Here is a 21,638-nt window from a genome sequence, read left to right on the forward strand (position 1 = left end):
TACACAAAAACCCAAACTAAAATGCAATAGAGAAATGACACTGAAGATAGAAATTTGCTTTAACCACTCCTTTCAGTAGATTTTTCCACTGCCAGGAGAGAAGAGCAATGCATTTCTAACCTGGACTTTAAAAAAACACTCAGGTTTATTTAAAAAAGAAAAAAAAAGAAATGTATTTTTCACATGTATTAAATTCACTAATGTGAGCAATATTTGTCTCCTCAATTACATGTTCAAAAGGTCTTACACAGCCATTTCCTCTTCTCCTTCCCTGTATTGAGTTTCTGCACAAATATGAACTGTAGTTAGTAATGAATAGTAAGGACAGTTTTCTTAGCAGCCATCTATTAACATAAGACATACAGAAAGAAATCTCAGCTGTTTTGCTATTGGATAATTCACTCAGCATTGTGAGGAGTTACTGACTTTTGAAATAGCATGGTTTTAGCCTATAGATTTTATAATTATAACATGATTTTAGTTTCTAGATTTTGGTGTCAGTTCTACTACCTTTACATGATTGTCTGAATATTTAAGATATTATTCAGTTTTTACTTCATGTTTTCTTTTTATGAATTTTCATGACAGAGTTGAAATACAAACTGTTTTACAATGAAATTTAATCTTCAGATGATGATTATAATAATACAAACCTTCCTAACATTGTCTGGCATTTTTTTTATTGCTTTCACTTAAAGTACTTTCATTAGTATTTTCCGACTTGATCTTTATAACTCAGTGAGATTCATAGGACAGATGTAATGAACTCATTAAACGTGCTAAAATGGAGATGCAGAGAGGTTCAGTGATTTGGGCAAGATAGTGAAGCTACAGCATGAAGTGCTGAGGTTCAAACCAGCCCTTCAGGTCTACTGCCCTTCTCATTATGTCCTCCTGTCTACCCACCTTATAGTCAGTGGTCATCTAATGGATTCTCTATCCTTAATATTCTTAATTTTCTATATTTATGTGTCTTAAAACATTTGCAGAACCTTATTTTCCTTTCATATATTTTAATTTAACAATAGCAAGTTAAAGTCTGTGAGACTTAGTGTACAGATTTTGTCTGGTTCATCTAATTTTCCCCAGTCTTATTTATTCTAGGTAGCATTTTCTGTCACTGCTGACTCAATCCTTCCTGTTTTAAAGCCATAGACTGGCACCTTCTTTGAATGTATGAGTAATATTATACAATACTAATGTTAGCTCCCTGTAGAAGACTGAATTGAAAATTTCTTGGGCTCTTTCATTTTTGTCAAATGATAAGGGGAAGCAAAAACATTAGTACTTTAGCCTCCAGATACCTATTTACCTTTTAGAAATCTATTGCTCTTTAGCCTTTTAATGATATAATATTGATTTAAAGTGATTATGAAACTAATAGAAATAGCCAATTCTTCCATGTGCCATGCACTGCTAAGTGTTTTCCATGTATCTTACCATTTAAACCTCCAAACCTTTGTATGAGACAAGGTATATTATTCCTGTGTTACAGAAGAGGAAGCAGCTCAAATTTTCTGGGGAAGATTGAGTAACTTGTCCAGGTTGGAATGATGATTTTAATTAAGCTATCCTCTGTCAGTTCTTTGTTTGCCATTTGGGCAATTTATATACTTGTAGAGAGTCTTTAGTTTGTCGTAGTACTCTTGAATAGTGCAAATTTTCTCTTATGTCTCATTTGATAATAGTATATCTATTGAGTAATCAAGGCTCATTGATCTCTGGAAGTGTTAAATATTGCAGAAAACAGTCTAATTGTCAAATGTGATAGCAATGATAATAAAAAATTAGCATATTGATTATGTTCCTTTATCAGAAGTAATTTTGTTTGAATAACATGTCATTATTCTTTCTACCTCCTTAATGTAGAGATTGTTTGTGGAAGTTTTTCTTTCCACCTGACTATCAAGTTCTGAAAGTTTCTGAAATTGCACAGCCTGGGAGACCAAGACAGATCCTTGCTTTTGAATTACGAATGAATATTATTGCAGATGCTACAATTGATTTGCTGTTTACCAAAAATAGGGTAATTATTATAATAATATAGTAGAAAATAGTATTTAAAATTTTAACATTATTTTTCAGAGTTTTTTCCTGGTGACTAGTCCCATACTTGGATTAATTTATATAAGCTGTTTTCCCTTCAAATAATTTTATGTATTTTACTATCATCATAATTTTATTAAATGTCAAATAATGGGAAGAAATTAATAGTAATAGACCTTCATGCTATATTCTGGCTCATTTTCTCCTTTATATCTGGCTAAATTGTTTTAGTGTATTTTTGGTAAAAATTTGAACTTTTGTTCTTAGGAACTTGTAATACTTACTTAACATCAATAATTTCTTCTGTGATAATAACTGAAAAGTAAAGATGGGAGAATAATTACAATTAATGTTTTATATGAATCAATTTTTTCTTTTGGTAGGAAACAAATGCTGTACATGTAAATGTAGGAGCTGGCTCATATTTAGAAATTAATATTCCAATGACAGTTGAAGAAAATGGTAAGCTGCAACTGTTACTTTTCTTTTTTAAATAATTAGAGAAATAATTGTAAATAATAAAATTTGTTAATCATCTTAGACTAACATTAATAAGGTTTTCTTTTTCAGTTTTTTATTGTATTTTGATGTGCCTATACTCATTAAAGGGAAATATTATATAATTGAGCATTTAGAGAGAAGGGAAACATTTTCTAATCAAGTTCAGTCTTATATGCTTTTATTATAACGTATGCATTTCTTTCGTAGAACTGAGCATAATTTACTTAATGCATAGTTTTCCAGTTAGACTGTTGCACTATGAGAGCAGGTGCTGTTTTTTTCCTTTAGTGTATTCTCAGTGCTGAACCCTGTACCAGACATTTGGGCAGTAATTGATTGGATGACTACAAGGCTTGGTTTTAGGTTATATTATTAGTAGATTTCGTCAGGGAGTAAGCTGGGTACTTTGAGTGGCATAACTTTAATAATCATTTCATGTTAAAAATGTTAAAGAGTGCCCTCACAGCTTTAGTTTCATCTGAGCTGAGATGATCTAAGTTGATCATGCACTTGAAATATGGGCACTGACACAGTTAATAACATGAATAAATACTTTTTGTTAAATTCATCAAATTGTTATAACTTCATTTTGCCTTCTAATTCCATTTTCTTACTACATTTGTAATTGAGAGCAGTTAAGATGAAATTCTGCTTTATTTTCTTTCTTGAGAGTAAAGAGTAGCAACTTACCCACATTTAAAATCAATCATCATTAGTGTTTCTGTTGCTAAGTATAATTCATTTTTGTGTAATTCTTAGCTCTTGTTTCTTGGTTCTGTCACTTATTTTGGTGGTGTAAGAGGAAAGCAGGCAGAGGGTTGACTACGTTCATTAGTTTATGTAAAGTGGTAGCATTCAGGCCTGCCTGCTTAGATAATCAATTGAAAAAGTGACTGTGAATGGCATAGTGTATCTTTTTCCCATAACTCTGAGGCTATTTTAGTGAATAACTAACCCTTATCTAGTGTTAAAAATACAATCTTACTAAGGCTTGAAGGAAATGCTTGAGATTCTCTAGGAGTGCTAATTCAGAGTACGCAGTTGGAAAGAAGCATCTTTTAGAAAAGCCTTACTTACAGGTGTGTGATGGGGTATAAAGGCAGTTGAGAGTTTTACACAATTGATAATGTTTCAGTTAAGGAAGTGCTTCTGCCTTTTTACAACTGATGATAGACATAGGAAATAGTATTTTTACTGTTTTGTGTAGTATTATACAAATACTGGTACACTGGAGTAAAGGAATCGCCTGAGGACTGAGGAGTCAATATCTTTGAGTATATCTATTGTAAATTTGTGGCAAGTACCACAGCATACTTGTTGTGGAACTCTTGAGTTAAGGGTCTAAGGAAAGTCCAGTCAGGTTTTGGGTATAGAGGTTAGGTGGCTTTTAAGACGACTGGCAAAGGGAAAATGGACTTAGGTGTCAGGCAAGAACAATACATAACAAATAAATTTAAAACTTTTTAGAGATTCAGGTATTTAAAAAAAGAAAAAAAGCCCAGAGCAGAATACAGGATGCATGTGGAACTAGCCATATAATAGTGACCACAGAAGTAGTGTTCATAGGAAGAGATTTCTTTAAGAAAGGAAATACAATACTCTAAACTATTCAGCTTTTGTTGAGAATGGGCTATATTGCTGAGAAACTGTCATTACATGAGGGGAATAGCTGTTATTTAGTAACTGTCATTATATAAGGAGTAGTTGAAAATGATGAAAATATGTACCCTTGAGTCAGTGGAAGAAGAAAAGTAGTTGTGTTCTGTAACTGAAAACTACTGTTTAAAGAATAGACTAGTAGTTTTGCAAACTACAAAGGAAAGTAAAATCAGAATAGATATTATATGGAGTTGGAACTTTGTTCCTTTAGAGCAGCCCATATGAGAAGGATCACCTATTAAGTTAGCAAGCTCCCTGTCACTGAGGTGTGTTTAAATAGTGACTACCATTTTTCAAGGATTCCTTCTTTGGGTGGTGGTAGGAGTTGGTTCCAGTCCAAAGATGTTTCATTTTGTAATTGTTTTCCTGGTTCTTAGTTTTTATGTTTTTATTATTAGGTTACACTCCTGCTATTAAGGGACAACTCTTACATGTGGATGCCACTACCAGCATGCAATATCGGACCCTTTTAGAAGCAGAAATGTTAGCAGTAAGTCTGTAGTACATGATGATGTACATACTTATATGAAAAACAATTGATTTTAATTTTCTTATATAAAGTTTAAGTAACCAGGAAATCATCAAATGGTCCATCTTCTAGTTCAAGAACAGCTAGGGAAGAGGAGTGGATTCCCAGTGCTATGGACTCCTGTTGTCATCTCTCTGTTGCTCTCCTTCTAGTATGAGGGAGGTGAATAAAAGGCAATGATACATGTTTTTGGCCTGAAAGATGTGAGAAATTGTTAGAATATTGTTTTTAAAGTACATTGTGTGGCTGGACTAAATCTCTTCTAAGTTCTAAGTAAGATAATTCTTTAATATATGTTTTCTAGCCCCGCTGGATTTCTTTCCCAGGGTTTAAATAATGTAATTTATTGTGCCTTTTACTTGATGAGTAAGGTAAAATGAAGAAAATCTTGTTGATACCCTGTATTGTTTCATATTAGAAAAAGAAACAATATGTAAATGCCCATCATTAAAATTGCTGATTGGGGACTCATGAATCAAGCAGATTATTATTATTATTACTATCAGGGACAACAACACTAACAATAACGAAAGCTACTATGTAAAATGGTTAATATTCAGAGATTCTTTCACATAAGATGGTGCCATAAGTTTCTTAATTTCTTGTCTTAAACATTTTACATATGACATATGTAAATTAAGGGAAAAATTCTGCAATTAACAGGAATATATAAAATACCATAAATATACCTTAAACTGGCATATTCAGCATTTTAATGAATTCTTCATCTACTGCTGATAAATAGTGCTGTGTGACAATGCTGTTCCTAGGTAGGCAGCTTTTCCCTTTGCAGAAATGCCAAACTGCGCAGGGTGTGGTGACTCACACCTGTAATCCCAGCACTTTGGGAGGCTGAGGCAGGTGGATCACTTGAGGTCAGGAGTTCGAGACCAGCCTGACCAATATGGCGAAACCCTGCCTCTACTAAAAATACAAAAATTAGCCAGGTGTGATGGCGCGCATGCCTGTAATCCCAGCTACTCGGGAGGCTGAGGCACAAGAATTGCTTGAAGCTGGGAGGCGGAGGTTGCAGTGATGCGAGATGTGTCACTGCACTCCAGCTTGGGCAATAGAGTGAGACCCTGTCTCAAAAAAAAAAAGAAATGCCAAACTGCAGAAATACTAATTTACTTTGTGTGACAGTACGCATCACACTCTATCTTCCTTCACACTGAGCCTGTCACTTAACAGATGAGGCTTAAGGAGAAATTAGGGATGTCAGTTGTTACCCCATTGGTTTATCTGGAGTACAGTATCAACACTGTAGTCTGATTTGTTGTTTTGAAAGTTTTTTGACCACATCTTGACTTAATATTTCAGGGAGCTAGATGTAACCATGGATATTGACCTTCAGCCACAGCAATATTAAAGTCTGAAAGGGACCTTCTGTTCAGCTCAGTAGGAAAATAAGTTTTAATTACTCACTAGTGTGTGTAACTTCATTTCTAATGCTGTTCACACAGTGTCACATTTTAAGCTCTAATTACTTTTACCTAACATTTGTTTTGCAGTTCCACATCAATGCCAGCTACCCCCGAATATGGAACATGCCGCAGACATGGCAGTGTGAATTAGAGGTTTATAAAGCCACTTACCACTTCATCTTTGCACAGAAAAACTTCTTTACAGGTAATTTTCTAATAGATAGAAATACAGTGAGATTTATCACAGTGAACTTGTTTACATTTGATAAGTTTTACTTTTAAATTACATAGGGATATGATATGATTCATATTTTCTTACTTCAACATTTCATTTTGGGCTGAAAATATCAAAGAGAAAATTTAAATATAGACATTTTGCATTCTTTTCTAACCTAAACAAGGAAAATATAAACCCCAAATTGAGCTTAGAAGGAAATGAAAGAACTCAATTTAGGCTGGTGCTTTGTATCAGTCTAGTTGAGGGGTAGGATGGGGATGATGAATCAATTTCTCTCTCTTCCCAAATTAGGCATCAGCATGGCTTCATTATTTTGTTTTAATAATTATAATACACAACAGTATACGCAAATAGCTAAATGTTATTTTTATACTTGGAGCCCTTATTTAATCTTTTCTGTTGGCATGGATAGTTGAGTTGGTGCTATCACTAGTTGGAAGAAACATTCCTTTATTTCTTGCAGCATATATTGATAGCTTTGCATATTTTGTGACTATAAGAACACATATTGTTGGTCTATGAATAGCATAAATATTACTACATTAAAATAAGTGGCATTTATTGAGTCTTCTTCTAAAAAGTTTAGCCCCATAAAGTTGGTCTGATTTGCCAAGGTCAGTTGGCTGTTCCACAGAAACCTAATCTTTGCTTGACTGCTTGCTACATTTATCCATCCATCCATCCATCCATCCATTTGTGCAACAGTCGTTTTATACAAGCATCTCATCGATGCTGAGTACTATTAGATATTTGGAGGTATAGTGGTGTTTAAGGCATATGTAGGTAGTCCTCTCCTGACAATACTATTCGATAATGTTGTGTAAATGATTTCACTGTTTAAGCTTCAGTTTCCTTGTTTGTGAAACAGGGATAACAATTTTTACCCTAATTTTGCTATTACTAGAGTTTTGACCTTTTAAAATGCCTCTTATTGCAATATGTTCAATCAAGTCTTTTATATTTCTTTTCTGGTTTGACTGGGAGCCTTGGGGACTAGATAGACTGCTTCTGCTTTCCTGGAGTTACATACTTCTCCAAGGCTTGAACCAGTGTCCCAGTAGTAGAAATTTTGACAGTCCCTGGCAAGTTAAGCTTTTGCTAGTGAAGCAGAGCATCGAATAAGCACTTCTCAGTTCAAATTTATGAAAAAAGTTATAGCTAAAACTTATAATGTGTATTATGTGTCTGGCTCTGTGCTAAGCAGTTTGCACATATTAAATTATTGAATCCTCACAATAACTCTCAGGGATCAATATTATTATTATTTTCCTTACTTTATAGATGAGGAAGGTGAGTTACAGAGAGGTAAAACAATATGTCCAGGGTCACACTTGGTTGAGCTTGAATTCTAACTCAAGTAGTCAGCTGGCTCAAGAATCTGTTACATTACTTACCTCTTTGACTAGCCTTTTACTTCTCACTTAAGATTTTGTATTTTTTAACTTTACTAATCTTTTAAAATAGATACCTATCATCAAGTATTTACTCCTTCACATTACTTTTCTTCCAGACATTTCCCATCTTTAGACTCTTGCAGTGCTAAGAATAGCTGCAGTAGACGTATAAATTCTTCATGATTTGAAAATATTATTCTGTAGTAGCACTTTCATTTACACTATTGTATTAGTTACATTGAGACAGCTAAGTACACATTTCCTAAATTGCAACTGATTTTCCTTAAATTATTTTCTTTCTCTAACTCTCATTTTTATGCTTTCTCTATTGAAATTCACTCTTTTGGTTATTTTTTTTTGTAAAATTTATTTGGAGAAATTTTTAAAAACAGATGCAAAAGTAAACATAATCACCATTTTACAGATTTAACAACTAACAATTGGTCATATTACTTCTATTGTTTTTAAAAGACATATAACATAACAAATAACTGTAGAGTCCTTTTTAAACTTATTCTCTAAAAAGGACGACTACTAGAGAATAATATTAGTTTAATATTGGAGTGAACCTACTTGGTCATAGTGTTTGGATTGCTTTGTCTATTGTTGGAATTCTATAGAAAAGAAATTATCTCTCTGATGTGAGGGAATGCCTAATGTTCCTCAACAGCCATTCTCATACCATATATATGATATATGGTATGAGAATAATATATATTGTAGAGTTGGTTATATCCGGAGATGATTTTTGGGCATTTCCCAAGTGTTAGACGCTGGGCTAAAGACTAAAGTTAGAAAGCAGGAATAGAGTCAGCCTAGTTAGGTAGGAGTAAAAGATTTGTGGTAAGCATAGATTATGTAAAGTGTGATGAATCACTGTGATTGTTAAATAAAAATATGTTTAAGGTAAATTTGATAATTGGAATTTTCTGTTGTCTATTCATAGAACAGGTTAATAGCCACATGCCTTTTATTGTTGATGTAGTAAAACTCTATATCTCATTAAGATTAATTTGTGATTGTCATTTGACATTAAGTATGTATTCTGCCATTTTAGTAAGACAAGAGTTTCTAATACATCTGTGCTGGCTTCTGTATGTGGCAGCTAAATTTTAAATGGGTTCATATGATATTATGTAAGATAAATTTACTCTGAGTTCATTATTGAATCTTTTTTCTGTTTAAATATCACCTTTAAAATACAAAGAAAACTACTTTAAATATTTCACAGTTTTACCTGTAATTTTCCTTAGGATATCTTTAATAATAAATGCTACCATTTGTGGAGTGCTTACCCTGTGCCAGTTACTTTGTTAAAACTTCACATAAATCATCTGAATTCTCATCATAAGTCTGTGAGGTTGTTCTTATTTTGTACAAGAGAAAACTGATAACATTTAAGTCACTTTTTTCAAGGTTACATAGCTAGTAAAATGATAAAGCCAGAATTTAAACCCAGGACTGTCTAGTGTCAAAGTCTGTGCTTTAATAATACTGTTTCCAGTTGTTTCCCTCTCTCTCTAGTGTTAAAGTCTGTGCTATAATAATACCTTTTCCAATTGTTTCTCTCTCTCTCCCTCTCTGTCACATACACACACACACCACACACACACACACATTCTAATTTTATATACATGGTACTGTGTTACGTACTGTGAGTATACAAAGATGAGTTTGACACCTCTAGGAGGAGCCCTTTTATTGAAAGACATTGCTGGGAGTGTACAATGCATGTAAAACATTGTGGAGGCCAGAAGATAAAGTTGTACAAACTGCTATGGTAGATGGTAGATCAGTGCTGATGTCTTTAAAGAGCATTTATTTATTGGTGGGATTAAAAAAAATTAAAGTACCAAAGGGTAAACAGACAAAATATATGAACACAATTTTAAAAAGCAGTTTAAACATACAGTGAATCGGCAATGAACAAATATGATTGATTATAATTCTAAGAAAGTCAAGTCTATGTTTCATTCACCATTGTAGTCCTAGAGTCTAGAACAGAGCCTGACACACAGTAGACACTCAGTAGATATTTGTTTAATGAATAAAACAACATGAAAAAATGTTCAGCCATGCTTGTAATTAAGAAGTTCAGTGAAAGCGAGATACCATTTTTCAGTTATTAAATGTCAAGTAAAACAAAACGAAAAACAGATAGATGATAGAAAGAAATAGAATGCAGGAGAAAGTTCAGTGAAATAGGTAGTCAAGCATACATTTCCGGTAGGAGTGTAAATGGACTCACTTCTCTTCAAATGCAATTTATAATAGTCTTGAAAAATATTCCTAAGTTTTGACCCAGCAATTCTACTTCTAGAATCTATACTGACAAGTAATCCTGAATATGTAAAATATCTTTTACAAAAATATATAGCACATAGTAATATATATAACACAAAAATTTGGAAAGAGTATAAATATCCAACTATAAAAAATGAAGTAGGTCCTGACAAATCTCATTAATGAGCTATTATGCAAAATTTATGTAAATGTGTGAAATAACACAGAAAAATATTTGAGTTCAGTGAAAGAAGCAACACATAAAAAATGTGCTTATAGGATAGTGTCAGTCTGTAGAAAGATAACTGGAAGAAACTGTATCCACAATGTTGGCTATTTGGGTAGTGGAATAGGTGATTTTTTTTTAAATTTTCTAAAATTCCTCAAAAATAGATATATTAATATACAAAATTTCTCTTATTTGGAACTATGATTAGTAAGTAAACATCTGTTTACTGTCAAATTATTTAAATACATCCTAATCACCTTTTAAATATTTCAGTATAAAATTTTTTTAGTTACACAAAAGAAAAATTCATTTTTGACTGGTGTTAGAAAATCTGTGTTTTACTTTTCTGGGTTTCAACTAACTTTACAATTTCTATTCACTACCCCAATAATTTCAGATTTAATTCAAGACTGGTCTAGTGACAGTCCTCCAGACATTTTTTCATTCGTTCCATATACGTGGAATTTTAAAATCATGTTTCATCAGTTTGAAATGATTTGGGCTGCTAATCAACACAATTGGATCGACTGTTCTACTAAACAACAGGAAAATGGTAAGACATTTAAAAAATTAGGTTAAGTATTTCTCTCATTAAGGCAAATACCAACTAAGAAAATTAGTATTGATTTGATAGTTTTAACAGATGCTAGAAGTTATTTCCCCCCATTATCTTTGTGAGACTCTCAGAGGACTGTTTCAGAGTTTGTATTAGACTAAAATTTAATTTTGTTTAGTTGTGCATTTTAGGCAATTTTATAATTGAAATTTAATGGACATTAAAAATAAATTTACTTTTTCTTCTTTTTTTTTTTTTTTCTTTTTTAGTGTATCTGGCAGCCTGTGGAGAAACACTAAACATTGATTTTTCTTTGCCTTTTACGGACTTTGTTCCAGCTACATGTAATACCAAGTTCTCTTTAAGAGTATGTATAGTTGAATGCATTATTTATTCCACAAGGCGTATTAGTAAGTTTGATTTCCCAAAGCTTATCTTTACTCTCTTCTCCCCAGTCCGTTGCAACTTCAAGGTATTTTAGCTTTCCTCCAATGTCTACTACCTTTAGTGTCACAGAGTTCCTGTTGTTTTCTTTTTGTAGTTAACTGCATCTAAGAAATTGGGCAATTAAAAATATCTCAAGTTGATTATTTTCTTAGAGTTCATTTCTGATCTCTGTGGCTAATCTATATGTTAGCCCTTCTAGCTCTAATGTTTACTAATTCATTTGAACTAATTTTATACTTCCCTTTATTTGATTCTTAATTGTAAACATGAATTCAAGGAGTAACCACAGTAGCTTTCTTCTTTTTATCTGAATGCCAGCTCTTATGTACTTCTAAGCTCAAAATTTTATGGACCATTTTTGGTATGGACAACCGGTGGTACTTGTAGTATTAATAGTGGTTATACTGGTAAAACTAGCAACATAATAGAAACAGCTAACATCTATTAAACATTTTCTGTGTACTACATAGACACTATTCCATGTGCTTTATGTAGTAACTCATTTAATTCTCAGAACAACCCTCTTGAGATTATTATTAACTGCATTTATACATTAGGAAAATGAGGAACAGAGCTTTTGTAACTCATCATATAGCTAGTGAGTTATTGGGCAGTATAGCTTAGGGCTCCATTCTTTTAACCACTCTACCTTGCTGCCTGTTAAGAAACTAGTCATCAAGATGAACAAAGAATAGAAGTCCTATAAGGAAAAAAGTAAAGCCAAATGAAGATCCTTTGATTTGCCAGTTCTGAATTATTAAAAGCCAGTTGAGGAAACGAGACTTACTAGAATCAAATGAGACAATACTATTTTAAAAATTAATAAAAATATAGAACATAGTCCACCTGAGCTTATAAAAGTTTTTTTAAAAACTGAACTTAAAAAAAAAAAATCTATGGATACCCATGGAAGACATTTTTTTCACTGTTTGGAAACTATGCTGTTTCTTTCTCTGATTATTTTGTTGTTTTTCAATTCAAATTTAGTTTTAGTCAATGTAAAATCTTATTCGTTATTTACCTGACTGTTGAATGTAAAATCTGCCATTTCAAATTTGTTTATCTCACTCGTGTAATCCCAGCACTTTGGGAGCCTGAGGCAAGATGGTTGCTTGAGGCCAGGAGTTTGAGACTAGCCTTGGCAACACAGCAAGACCCTGTCTCTAAAAAAAACAAAAAACAGTACATTCCTCTAGTCCCAGCTACTTGGGAGGATCACTTGAGTGCGGAGTTCAAGGCTTCGCTCCAACCTCAGTGACAGAGTGAGACCATTAAAAAAAAAAAAAAAGATAAATAATACAATAAAATAAAAATAAATAAAATTTGTTTATTTTCTTTCAAACTTATTTCCAAGATTGTTGTAGACAGGTTTGCCTGTAAGTATTAACCAACGTATTTATGCACTAATTTTATTACTTTGGCTTATTATAATTATTTTTTAGGGAGAAGATGTTGATCTTCATTTGTTTCTACCAGATTGCCACCCTAGTAAATATTCTTTATTTATGCTGGTAAAAAATTGCCATCCAAATAAGATGATTCATGATACTGGTATTCCTGCTGAGTGTCAAAGTGGCCAGAAAACAGTTAAACCAAAATGGCGCAACGTTACTCAGGAAAAGTGAGTACATAAAATTAGTGACACAGGCCAGGCACAGTGGCTCACGCCTGTAATCCCAGCACTTTGCGATGCCGAGATGGGTGGATCACCTGAGATCAGGAGTTCAAGACCAGCCTGGCCAACATGGTGAAACCTTGTCTCTACTAAATATACAAAAATTAGCTGGGCATCATGGCGCATGCCTGTAGTCCTAGCTACCTGGGAGGCTAAGGTAGAGGAATCGCTTGAACACAGGAGGCGGAGGTTGCAGTGAGCTAAGATCGCACCACTGCACTCTAGCTTGGGCAACAGAGACCCCATCTCAAAAAATAAATTAATTAGTAAAATAAAATAAAATTAGTGACAAGTGTTTTGTGCTTATGTGTGGACAAATTCTTCTTTAAAAAAATAGTAATAAAATTTGATTATCTGCAACTGGTATCTCTGTACAATTAAAGGAATAAGTATCTGACTAGAAACTGTCTGTTCTACTCTTCAAAGGTCTGGTTGGGTTGAATGCTGGACTGTCCCAAGTGTCATGCTTACAATTGATTATACATGGCATCCAATTTATCCACAAAAAGCAGATGAACAGCTAAAACAATCATGTAAGTGTTTTTATATAATTTGTGTTTTTATACAGCTGCTATTATGATTGATAGTCATGAAAAATAAGAAGCAAATAAATTGAAATGCATCTATTCTTGTGACATAGTATAAATATAGTCTTAAATATTTTAGATTAATTATAGCTACCTTTTGAGCATTTACTATGTATCAAATATTGGGCCAAGCAATTTTCTGGCTTCTATTATCTTCTATTATGTTTAATCCTTATAACAACTCTGTGAGAAAGATATTATCATTATTTTTATCTTAAAGTTGAGGAAATATGCTCAGAAAAGGTAAGTAATATTCTCAAAGTCTGCCAAGCTAGAAGCAGCAGAGCCTGAATATGAAACAAGCTATGTGTGAATCTGCATATGTAAGATGCATGATTTTGTGAAATGTTAGCTTCTTTAATGCATTTTGACAGTTCTCATATGATTTATAGTTTCCTGAAGGTAATTTGCCTTATTACCTAGGTCCGAAAAAGAATTAGAGCCAAATGATGATGTTTCTTTATATTTTTCCAGTGAGTTAAGTTTCAAAGGATAGTTTTCATAGTTGTTTCACAGTGGCTTGATAACATCACCCTGTATTTAAATAGCTATTTATATGAAAAAATTTGGTAGTTAGTGCCCAAGAAGAGTTAAGGTCTTGATGTGACCCAAATTTATATTGCAGGGACTCAGTAAGAATGTTGTTTATGTTAACAGAACGTTTTCATTGATTCTCTGCAGGCTGATTTATGTATTTCTCTCATATTTCAATGATTTATTCTTTATTTGCTTAATTATTGGTCTTTTAGGTCTGTTTTCATTATATATACATTATGTAAAGATTAGTTGATGTCATATTTGCACAGTAAAATTTCTTAGTGAATATTTCCTTGAAGATCTAAGAAGTCTTTTGTCCCCCACCCCTCAAACATCAGTCTTTTTTTTTTCTTAATTTATTACAGTATCAGAAATGGAAGAGACAATGCTATCTGTATTAAGGCCATCCCAGAAGACATCAGACAGAGTTGTTTCTTCTCCCTCTACTTCTTCACGCCCACCTATTGATCCCTCAGAACTTCCACCTGATAAACTTCATGTAGAAATGGAACTTTCTCCAGATTCTCAGATAACTCTCTATGGACCTCTACTAAATGCCTTTTTGTGTATAAAGGTGTGATTCTTAAAAACAACTTACATACTTTTAAATATAGACAAAGCAATTAAAATTTAATTGAAAATTGAGACCATTTGAAATAGCCAATTGGATTATTTAAAGTGTTGAGGAGATACCAGATATGTTGACTGGACTTGGGGTGCTAGACTCAATTACAAAATTATTTATTAAAAATAGTACTCCTCAGTTCAGCATTCTTTTGTGCATTTAGTATGTTCTAGGAATGGTGCTAGTTGCTATAGATAAAGATGATGTAGCATCTGTTCTCAGGAAGGTAAGCTAGAGGGATAGCTAGGATAGACAGATATATGGACAAATTTTAACACATTGTAAGTAATGTAGCAATAGAACTACTACATATATCTGAGAATAATTGTTAATGGAAAAGACTACTTCAAGTGAATCCATTAAAAATAAGTGACAACGTTTTATGATAAATAATGAACAAATATTTGTTTGATGCTTTATTTGAAAAACTGAAGCAAATATATGAAAATAAGTTTATTTCAGAGTATATCAAACTTAGGTTCTAAATAAATATGCACTAATTCTTAGAACAAAGAACAAGTGTTGACTCATTTTGGTATAATTTTTTCCACTGAAATTGTGTGATTGCACAGTATGACAGCACTTTAAAGTTGATCTCTGAAGAATGATTATGAAGAGAGGCTATTTTTGGATAAATATTTGAAGAGTTCTTCAGTTTTCTGGAGATTACTCTTATTCTTTTGATGTTCAAATCATATTTTTTAAATGTCCCCAACAGATTATCAATTCCTACTGATTTAATCTTTATGGTAACTACTATAATCCTTCCTGATCCTTACTTATCACCTTTGCCTGTGATTAGAGGAGTTATCCAACATCACTTTCAACAACTTAAGAAATTTTGCATTTTTACAGGATCGGCAGATTCACTTTGGATATTGAATACCTAGCTGACAAGGAATCCTGTAATGTACAGTGATAAGAGTAATTAATTCTGGAGAGAGGGACTAGGATGTTTAGGGTTGGACAGGGATGCACAATCAAGGTTTGTTAGTAAAGGCTCTCTGCAGGAAGTGCTGGCTGAACTGGGTTTTGAAGGTATATAGCATCTCAATATTTGAGTTATTATATTGTATTTACTAAAAACTACCATAAATCATCAGATGGTGTAACTTAGTATAAAAGATGCAAGGGAAAATGTGGTTAATATTTGTAGATACCTAGAGTTTCTGTTGATTACATACACACTTTTCTTCCTTCTTGTGACCATCGTTTGACCTAAAATGTATGTCAAATATTTCTCCCAATGTCTTACTTTCTTGGGATTGCATGTGAATAACTATAAAGGATTTAAAAGGTAATTTTCAAGCTATAGTCTTCCTGAAGAGGCTGCATTATATTTTACTTAAATATAAGTAATGATTTAATTAGTAGGTGAAGGTAGTCATAGTGATACAGTATCAGTTTTTGAATACTACTAGAGTGGTATTAACTTTCGTTTTTGCGTTACTATGTACACATGGAACCTCAATTTGTTTTTACTAAAAAAAACTGATAGTAATACATATTCACCAAAAATAAGAGGACTCTAACAAAACAGAATACAGTGAAATAGATATATGCTTTCATTTTAGACTTGTTTATAAGTTCTCTGCAGATGTAGCCATTGCTGATAGGTTATTGTTTTCATACAGACTTTTGTGCATTAAAGGCTTTAAAGCAACTTTTTAGTAGTTTCAAAAGTTTGTCTTGCCCTAAATATTATATTAGTGATGACATTCATCTAATTAGCTTAGAAGTTGTATAAAATGTCTATTAAAGCAAATTGTAAAATTTTAAATTTTGACATGTTTACTAAATATATATCAAAGACATGACACGTAAAAACTTTGTCTAGCCCAATGAACTCTATGCTTCCTTTTATAAGGAATTTATGCAATTCTTTAAGTTTCTGGTTTTGGTTTCGGTTTTTAAGAGACAGGGTCTTGCTCTGTCATTCAGGTTGGAGTGCAGTGGAGCAATCATAGCTCTTTGTAATCTGGAACTCCAGGGCTCAAGTGATCCTCCTGCTTCAGCCTCTTGAGTAGCTAGGTCTACAGGCGAGCACCACCACACTCATCTAATTTTTAAAAAATTATTTTTTGGAGAGACTGGGTCCTGCCATGTTGCCCAGACTTGTCTCAAACTTCTTCCTGGCCTCAAGTGATCCTCCCGCCTTGGCCTCCCAAAGTGTTGGGATTATAGGTGTGAACCACCATGCCTGGTCTGTTTGTTTAACTATATAATGTGTATTTTACTTGGTATCAGTATTAGTACTTTAAAACTTTTTGGAAGTTCAAAAATGTATATATTATTTTTATAATATATTCAAATTCATATATGAAATTTTGTTATTCATGTATTTTCATGTATACATGAAGAAGAAAATGGGAATTTAAAGGAATGTAAAAATTCATGTAACTGAGATTGTCTTTTTTTAGTTATCAAAATTAAACTTCAAGAAATTATAAAGAATAAACTAGGAAAAAAAATCACTATATTTGGCTGTATATGAAAGACTGCTTTCCAAAATCCATGGAAGAAACTAAACCTGGCATTATCATTAAAAAGAATTCTAAGAAGAATATGTCTACTGAATATGCATTAAAATTTATGAGGACATGTATGGAAATGGGAGGTCTTCTGCAGATGTAGACAATATTGTAATTCTAAGTGTCAGCCCAAAGTCATTTTAGTCATATTAAAACTTTGTCATTTCTTCTGTTGTGGATATAAAGTTGGATAACAGTGCTACTTATATTACTTTTCTGAATTGACTTCTGTTAGTCTTTTTTCATTTTTTTGTTAATGAAGAAAAATAAATCTTTTTATAGTGATAACATGTCAGTGGTAGCAAATAACTGCATGAAAGGGTATATATGGCATATATGTTTTTCTTATTAAAAATAATTTCAATAATCTTAAACAGAAACCTGGCTATTAATTTTTCTTTTTTCAAAAAAGTATAATTTTGGAAACAGTACTTGTGGACTTTTCCTACTGTTTCTCTGATTGTATTAGCTGTCATCTTTTAGCCTATTGTTATTTTTTTTTCTGTTTTGAGAAATGAGCATCATTGGATAAGTATACATTTTTAGCTAGGAAAAACATTGCAGTCTCTTACTTGAAGTAGGCGACAAGACACTCATATACCAAAATACCATTATGTAAAGAAAATTTTGGAGAATTCTTAAGTAAATTGAAATGTAGTTTATCATTCTTAAATTCAAGCATAATGTAAATTTGACAAACGAACACATTTTCTCGGTTCTATGAGCCAGTGAATTTTTTCTGGGGTTGTTTGGAATTTATTTTAAAGATAGTTTAAGTTTACATGCCATCTATTATCAAATGAAATTGAAAGTTTTATTTGTATTTGTAAATATTTGTGTACATTTATTAATCTTAAAGTACCATAAAAGTTTGCTGTAATGTATTACCATCTACCTTACACTTGATCAACCTTTTTGGTAACTATTTTTTTTTCAGTAAATTCTTTTTTTTTGAGACAGGGTCTCACTTTGTCACTCAGGCAGTGGCATGGTCATGGTTCACTGCAGCCTCGACTTCCTGGGCTCAGGTGATTTTCTTAGCCTCCCAAGTATCTGGGACCACATGCACACGCCACCATGCCTGGATAATTTTTGTATTTTTTTGTGGAGACAGGGTTTCGCCATGTTGCGCAGGCTGGTCTTGAACTCCTAGGCTCAAGTGATCTGCCCACCTGGGCCTCCTGAAGTGCTGGGATTACAGGCATGAGCCACTGTGCCTGGCCTTCCAGTTAATTCTTAAGAAATTAACTAACAGACTTGGAATTCATAAATTAAGAGAAACCCTGAAGTCACACACCCAGCATTAGACATATAACATTAGACAAAGTTCTTAAAGGAGTTATAATTTTAAAAGTACATTTTGTTGATAATATTCAGTAACTACAAATGTATTGACTCATGAAAGAATCCTAGTGTTTTATAACTCCTTTAGAGCAAAGTCACTGACACATTTAATAAAAATTAGCAAATGTTCTCTGCTATGTTGGACATTCAGTGTTCCCTAAAAAATTTGATATGAATTATTTCTGTTTCAGATAATTAAATGGAGATTGCTTTAGTAGCAAATTGAACATTAGACCCAAGGGAATCTTTTTTCTTTTTACTGTGATAATCTACAGGAATCTAAACTTTTAAGATTTACAATGATAACAGACCACAAGGGAATTTTTAAAAAATAAGAGATCTGTTGGCTAGGATCATTAAAAATGAGTTAAAATGAGTGCTGGTAACTGTTTTGTTTTGTTGGTACATGTTAGTATGCTGAAACCTAATAGTAGATGAGTCCTTAGATCAGCTGTTTTGGGAGAAGGTGGGACAGAGGTGATTTTCTGGGGGCCATTTACAGATGGAAGTATCAAAGGAGTTTTTCCACTTTACACTTCACTCTGGACTCTGCCTACTGCAAACTTTGTGAGCAGTCATCAGGACGGGGGTGGAATGTGTATTTCATAAAGGCTTCTGGAGGGGAGAACTACTGCTTTGAACAGTTTTAAGTTTTGTTTGTTTGTTTACTTTATTTCAATAGTTTCGGGGAACAGGTAGTTTTTGGTTACATGGATAAGTTCTTTAGTGGTGATTTCTGAGATTTTGGCGCACCCGTCACCTGAGCAGTGTACACTATACTCAACGTGCAGTCTTTTATCCCTCAACCCCCCTCCCATCCTTCCTCTTGAGTCTCCAAAGTCTGTTATATCATTCTTATGCCTTTGTGACCTCATAGCTTATCCCCCACTTATGAGTGCAAACTTATATTTGGTTTTCCATTAATGAGTTACTTCACTTAGAATAATGGTCTCCAATTCCATCCAGGTTGCTGTGAATGCCATTATTTCATTCCTTTTTATGGCTGAGTAGTATTCCATGGTATATATATATATGTGTGTGTGTGTATCTATCTTATCTATCTATCTATCTGTCTATCTATCTATCTATCTACCACATTTTCTTTATCCACTCATTGGTTGTTGGGCATTAAGGTTGGTTCCATATTTTTCAATTGTGAACTGCGCTTCTATGAACATGTGTGTGCAAGTGTTTTTTTCATATAATGTCTTCTTTTCTTTTGGGTAAATACCCAGTAGTGGAATTGCTGGATCAAATGGTAGTTCTGCATTTAGTGGGAATCTCCATTCTGTTTTCCATAGTGGTTGTATTAGTTTACATTCCCACCAGCAGTGTAAAAGTGTTCCCTTTTCACCACATCCACACCAAAATCTATTATTTTTGATTTTTAAATTACGGCCATTCTTGCAGGAGTACGGTGGTATCATGTTGTGGTTTTGATTGCATTTCCCTAATCATTAGTGATGTTGAACATTTTTCATATGTTTGTTGGCCATTTGTATATCTTCTTTTGAGAAATGTCTGTTCATGTCCTTTGCCCACTTTTTGATGGGATTATTTGTTTTTTCCTCGCTGATTTGTTTGAGTTCCCTGTAGATTCTGTATATTAGTCCTTTGTCAGATGCATAGTTTGTGAAGATTTTCTTCCACTCTGTGGGTTGTCTGTTTATTCTGCTGATTATTTCTTTTGCTGTGCAGAAGTTTTTTAGTTTAATTAGGTCCCATTTATTTGTTTTTGTTTTCGTTGCATTTGCTTTTGGGCTCTTGGTGAAGAATTCTTTGCCTAAGCCAATGTCTAGAAGAGTCTTTCTGATATTATCTTAGAATTTTTATGGTTTTGTGTCTTAGATTTAAGTCTTTGATCTATCTTGAGTTGTTTTTTCTGTGAGGTGACAGATGAGGATATAGTTTCATTCTTCCACGTGTGGCTTGCCAGTTATCCCAGCACAATTTGCTGAATAGGTTTTTGTTTCTTATTTTGTTTATGTGATGTATCACATTTATTGATTTGTGTATAAACCATCCCTGCACCCCTGGTATGAAACCCACTTTTCGCACTTTATGTTTTTGTATGCTTTGTCGATGATCAGTTGGCTGCAAGTAGTTGGCTCTATTTTGGCTTTATTTTGGGTTCTCTATTCTGTTCCATTGGTCTGCGTGCCTGTTTTTATAACAGTACCTTGCTGTTTTGGTAACGATAGCCTTGTAGTATATAGTTTGAAGTCGGGTAACGTGATGCCTCCAGATTTGTTCTTTTTGCTTAGTCTTACTTTCACTATGCAGGCTCTTTTTTGGTTCCATATGAATTTTAGAATTTTTTTTTTCTAGTTGAGTGAAGAATTACGGTAGTATTTTAATGGGAATTGCAATTAATTCATAGATTGCTTTTGGCATTATGGTCATTTTCACAATATTGATTCTACCCAATTTGTTGAATAGGTTTTTGTTTCTAATTTTATGTGATATATCACATTTATTGACTCATCCCTACATCCCTGGTGTGAAACCCACTTGATCATGGTGAATTATCTTTTTGATATGCTCTTAGATTCAGTTAGCTAGTATTTTGTTGAGGATTTTTGCATCTTTGTTCATTGGGATATTGATCTTTAGTTTCCTTTTTGAAATGTCTTTTTCTGGTTTTGGTATTAGGGTGATACTGTTTTCAAAGAATGATTTAGGGAGGACTCCCTCTTTATCTTTTGGAATAGTTTCGGTAGGATTGGTACCAATTCTTTTTTAAATGTCTGATAGAATTCAGCTGTGAATCCATCTGGTCCTGGGGTTTTTTTTGTTGGCAATTTTTAAAAATTTTTCTCTCTCACTGTTTGTTATTCATCTGTTCAGTTGCTGTTTCTTCCTGGTTTAATCTAGGAGGGTTGCATATTTCCAGGAATTTATCCATCTCCTCTGGATTTTTCCAGTTTTTTCACTTAAAGGTGTTCATAGTAGCCTTGAATGATCTTTTGTATTTCTGTGGTATCGGTTATAATATCTCCAGTTTTGTTTCTAATTGATCTTATTTGGATCTTC

The 21,638-nt window shown here is 33.1% G+C and overlaps 1 protein-coding gene across 32 annotated transcripts in view; it reads left to right on the forward strand.

Annotated features, from left to right (window-relative positions):
• Window positions 1-21,638, forward strand: part of BLTP1 (bridge-like lipid transfer protein family member 1) — a 212,512-nt gene that overhangs the window by 42,849 nt on the left and 148,025 nt on the right. For all 32 annotated transcript variants that reach the window (XM_063723629.1, XM_063723632.1, XM_054554440.2 and 29 more), the window contains 9 exons: window positions 1,870-2,026; window positions 2,430-2,508; window positions 4,605-4,696; window positions 6,247-6,364; window positions 10,701-10,856; window positions 11,129-11,226; window positions 12,749-12,927; window positions 13,408-13,514; window positions 14,471-14,679. In XM_063723629.1, the coding sequence (XP_063579699.1) occupies window positions 1,870-2,026; window positions 2,430-2,508; window positions 4,605-4,696; window positions 6,247-6,364; window positions 10,701-10,856; window positions 11,129-11,226; window positions 12,749-12,927; window positions 13,408-13,514; window positions 14,471-14,679 (1,195 nt within the window). The remainder of the gene's footprint in view (window positions 1-1,869; window positions 2,027-2,429; window positions 2,509-4,604; window positions 4,697-6,246; window positions 6,365-10,700; window positions 10,857-11,128; window positions 11,227-12,748; window positions 12,928-13,407; window positions 13,515-14,470; window positions 14,680-21,638) is intronic.

The sequence above is a fragment of the Pongo abelii genome, chromosome 3, assembly GCF_028885655.2.
Source record: "Pongo abelii isolate AG06213 chromosome 3, NHGRI_mPonAbe1-v2.0_pri, whole genome shotgun sequence".
NCBI classification, from domain to species: domain Eukaryota; kingdom Metazoa; phylum Chordata; class Mammalia; order Primates; family Hominidae; genus Pongo; species Pongo abelii.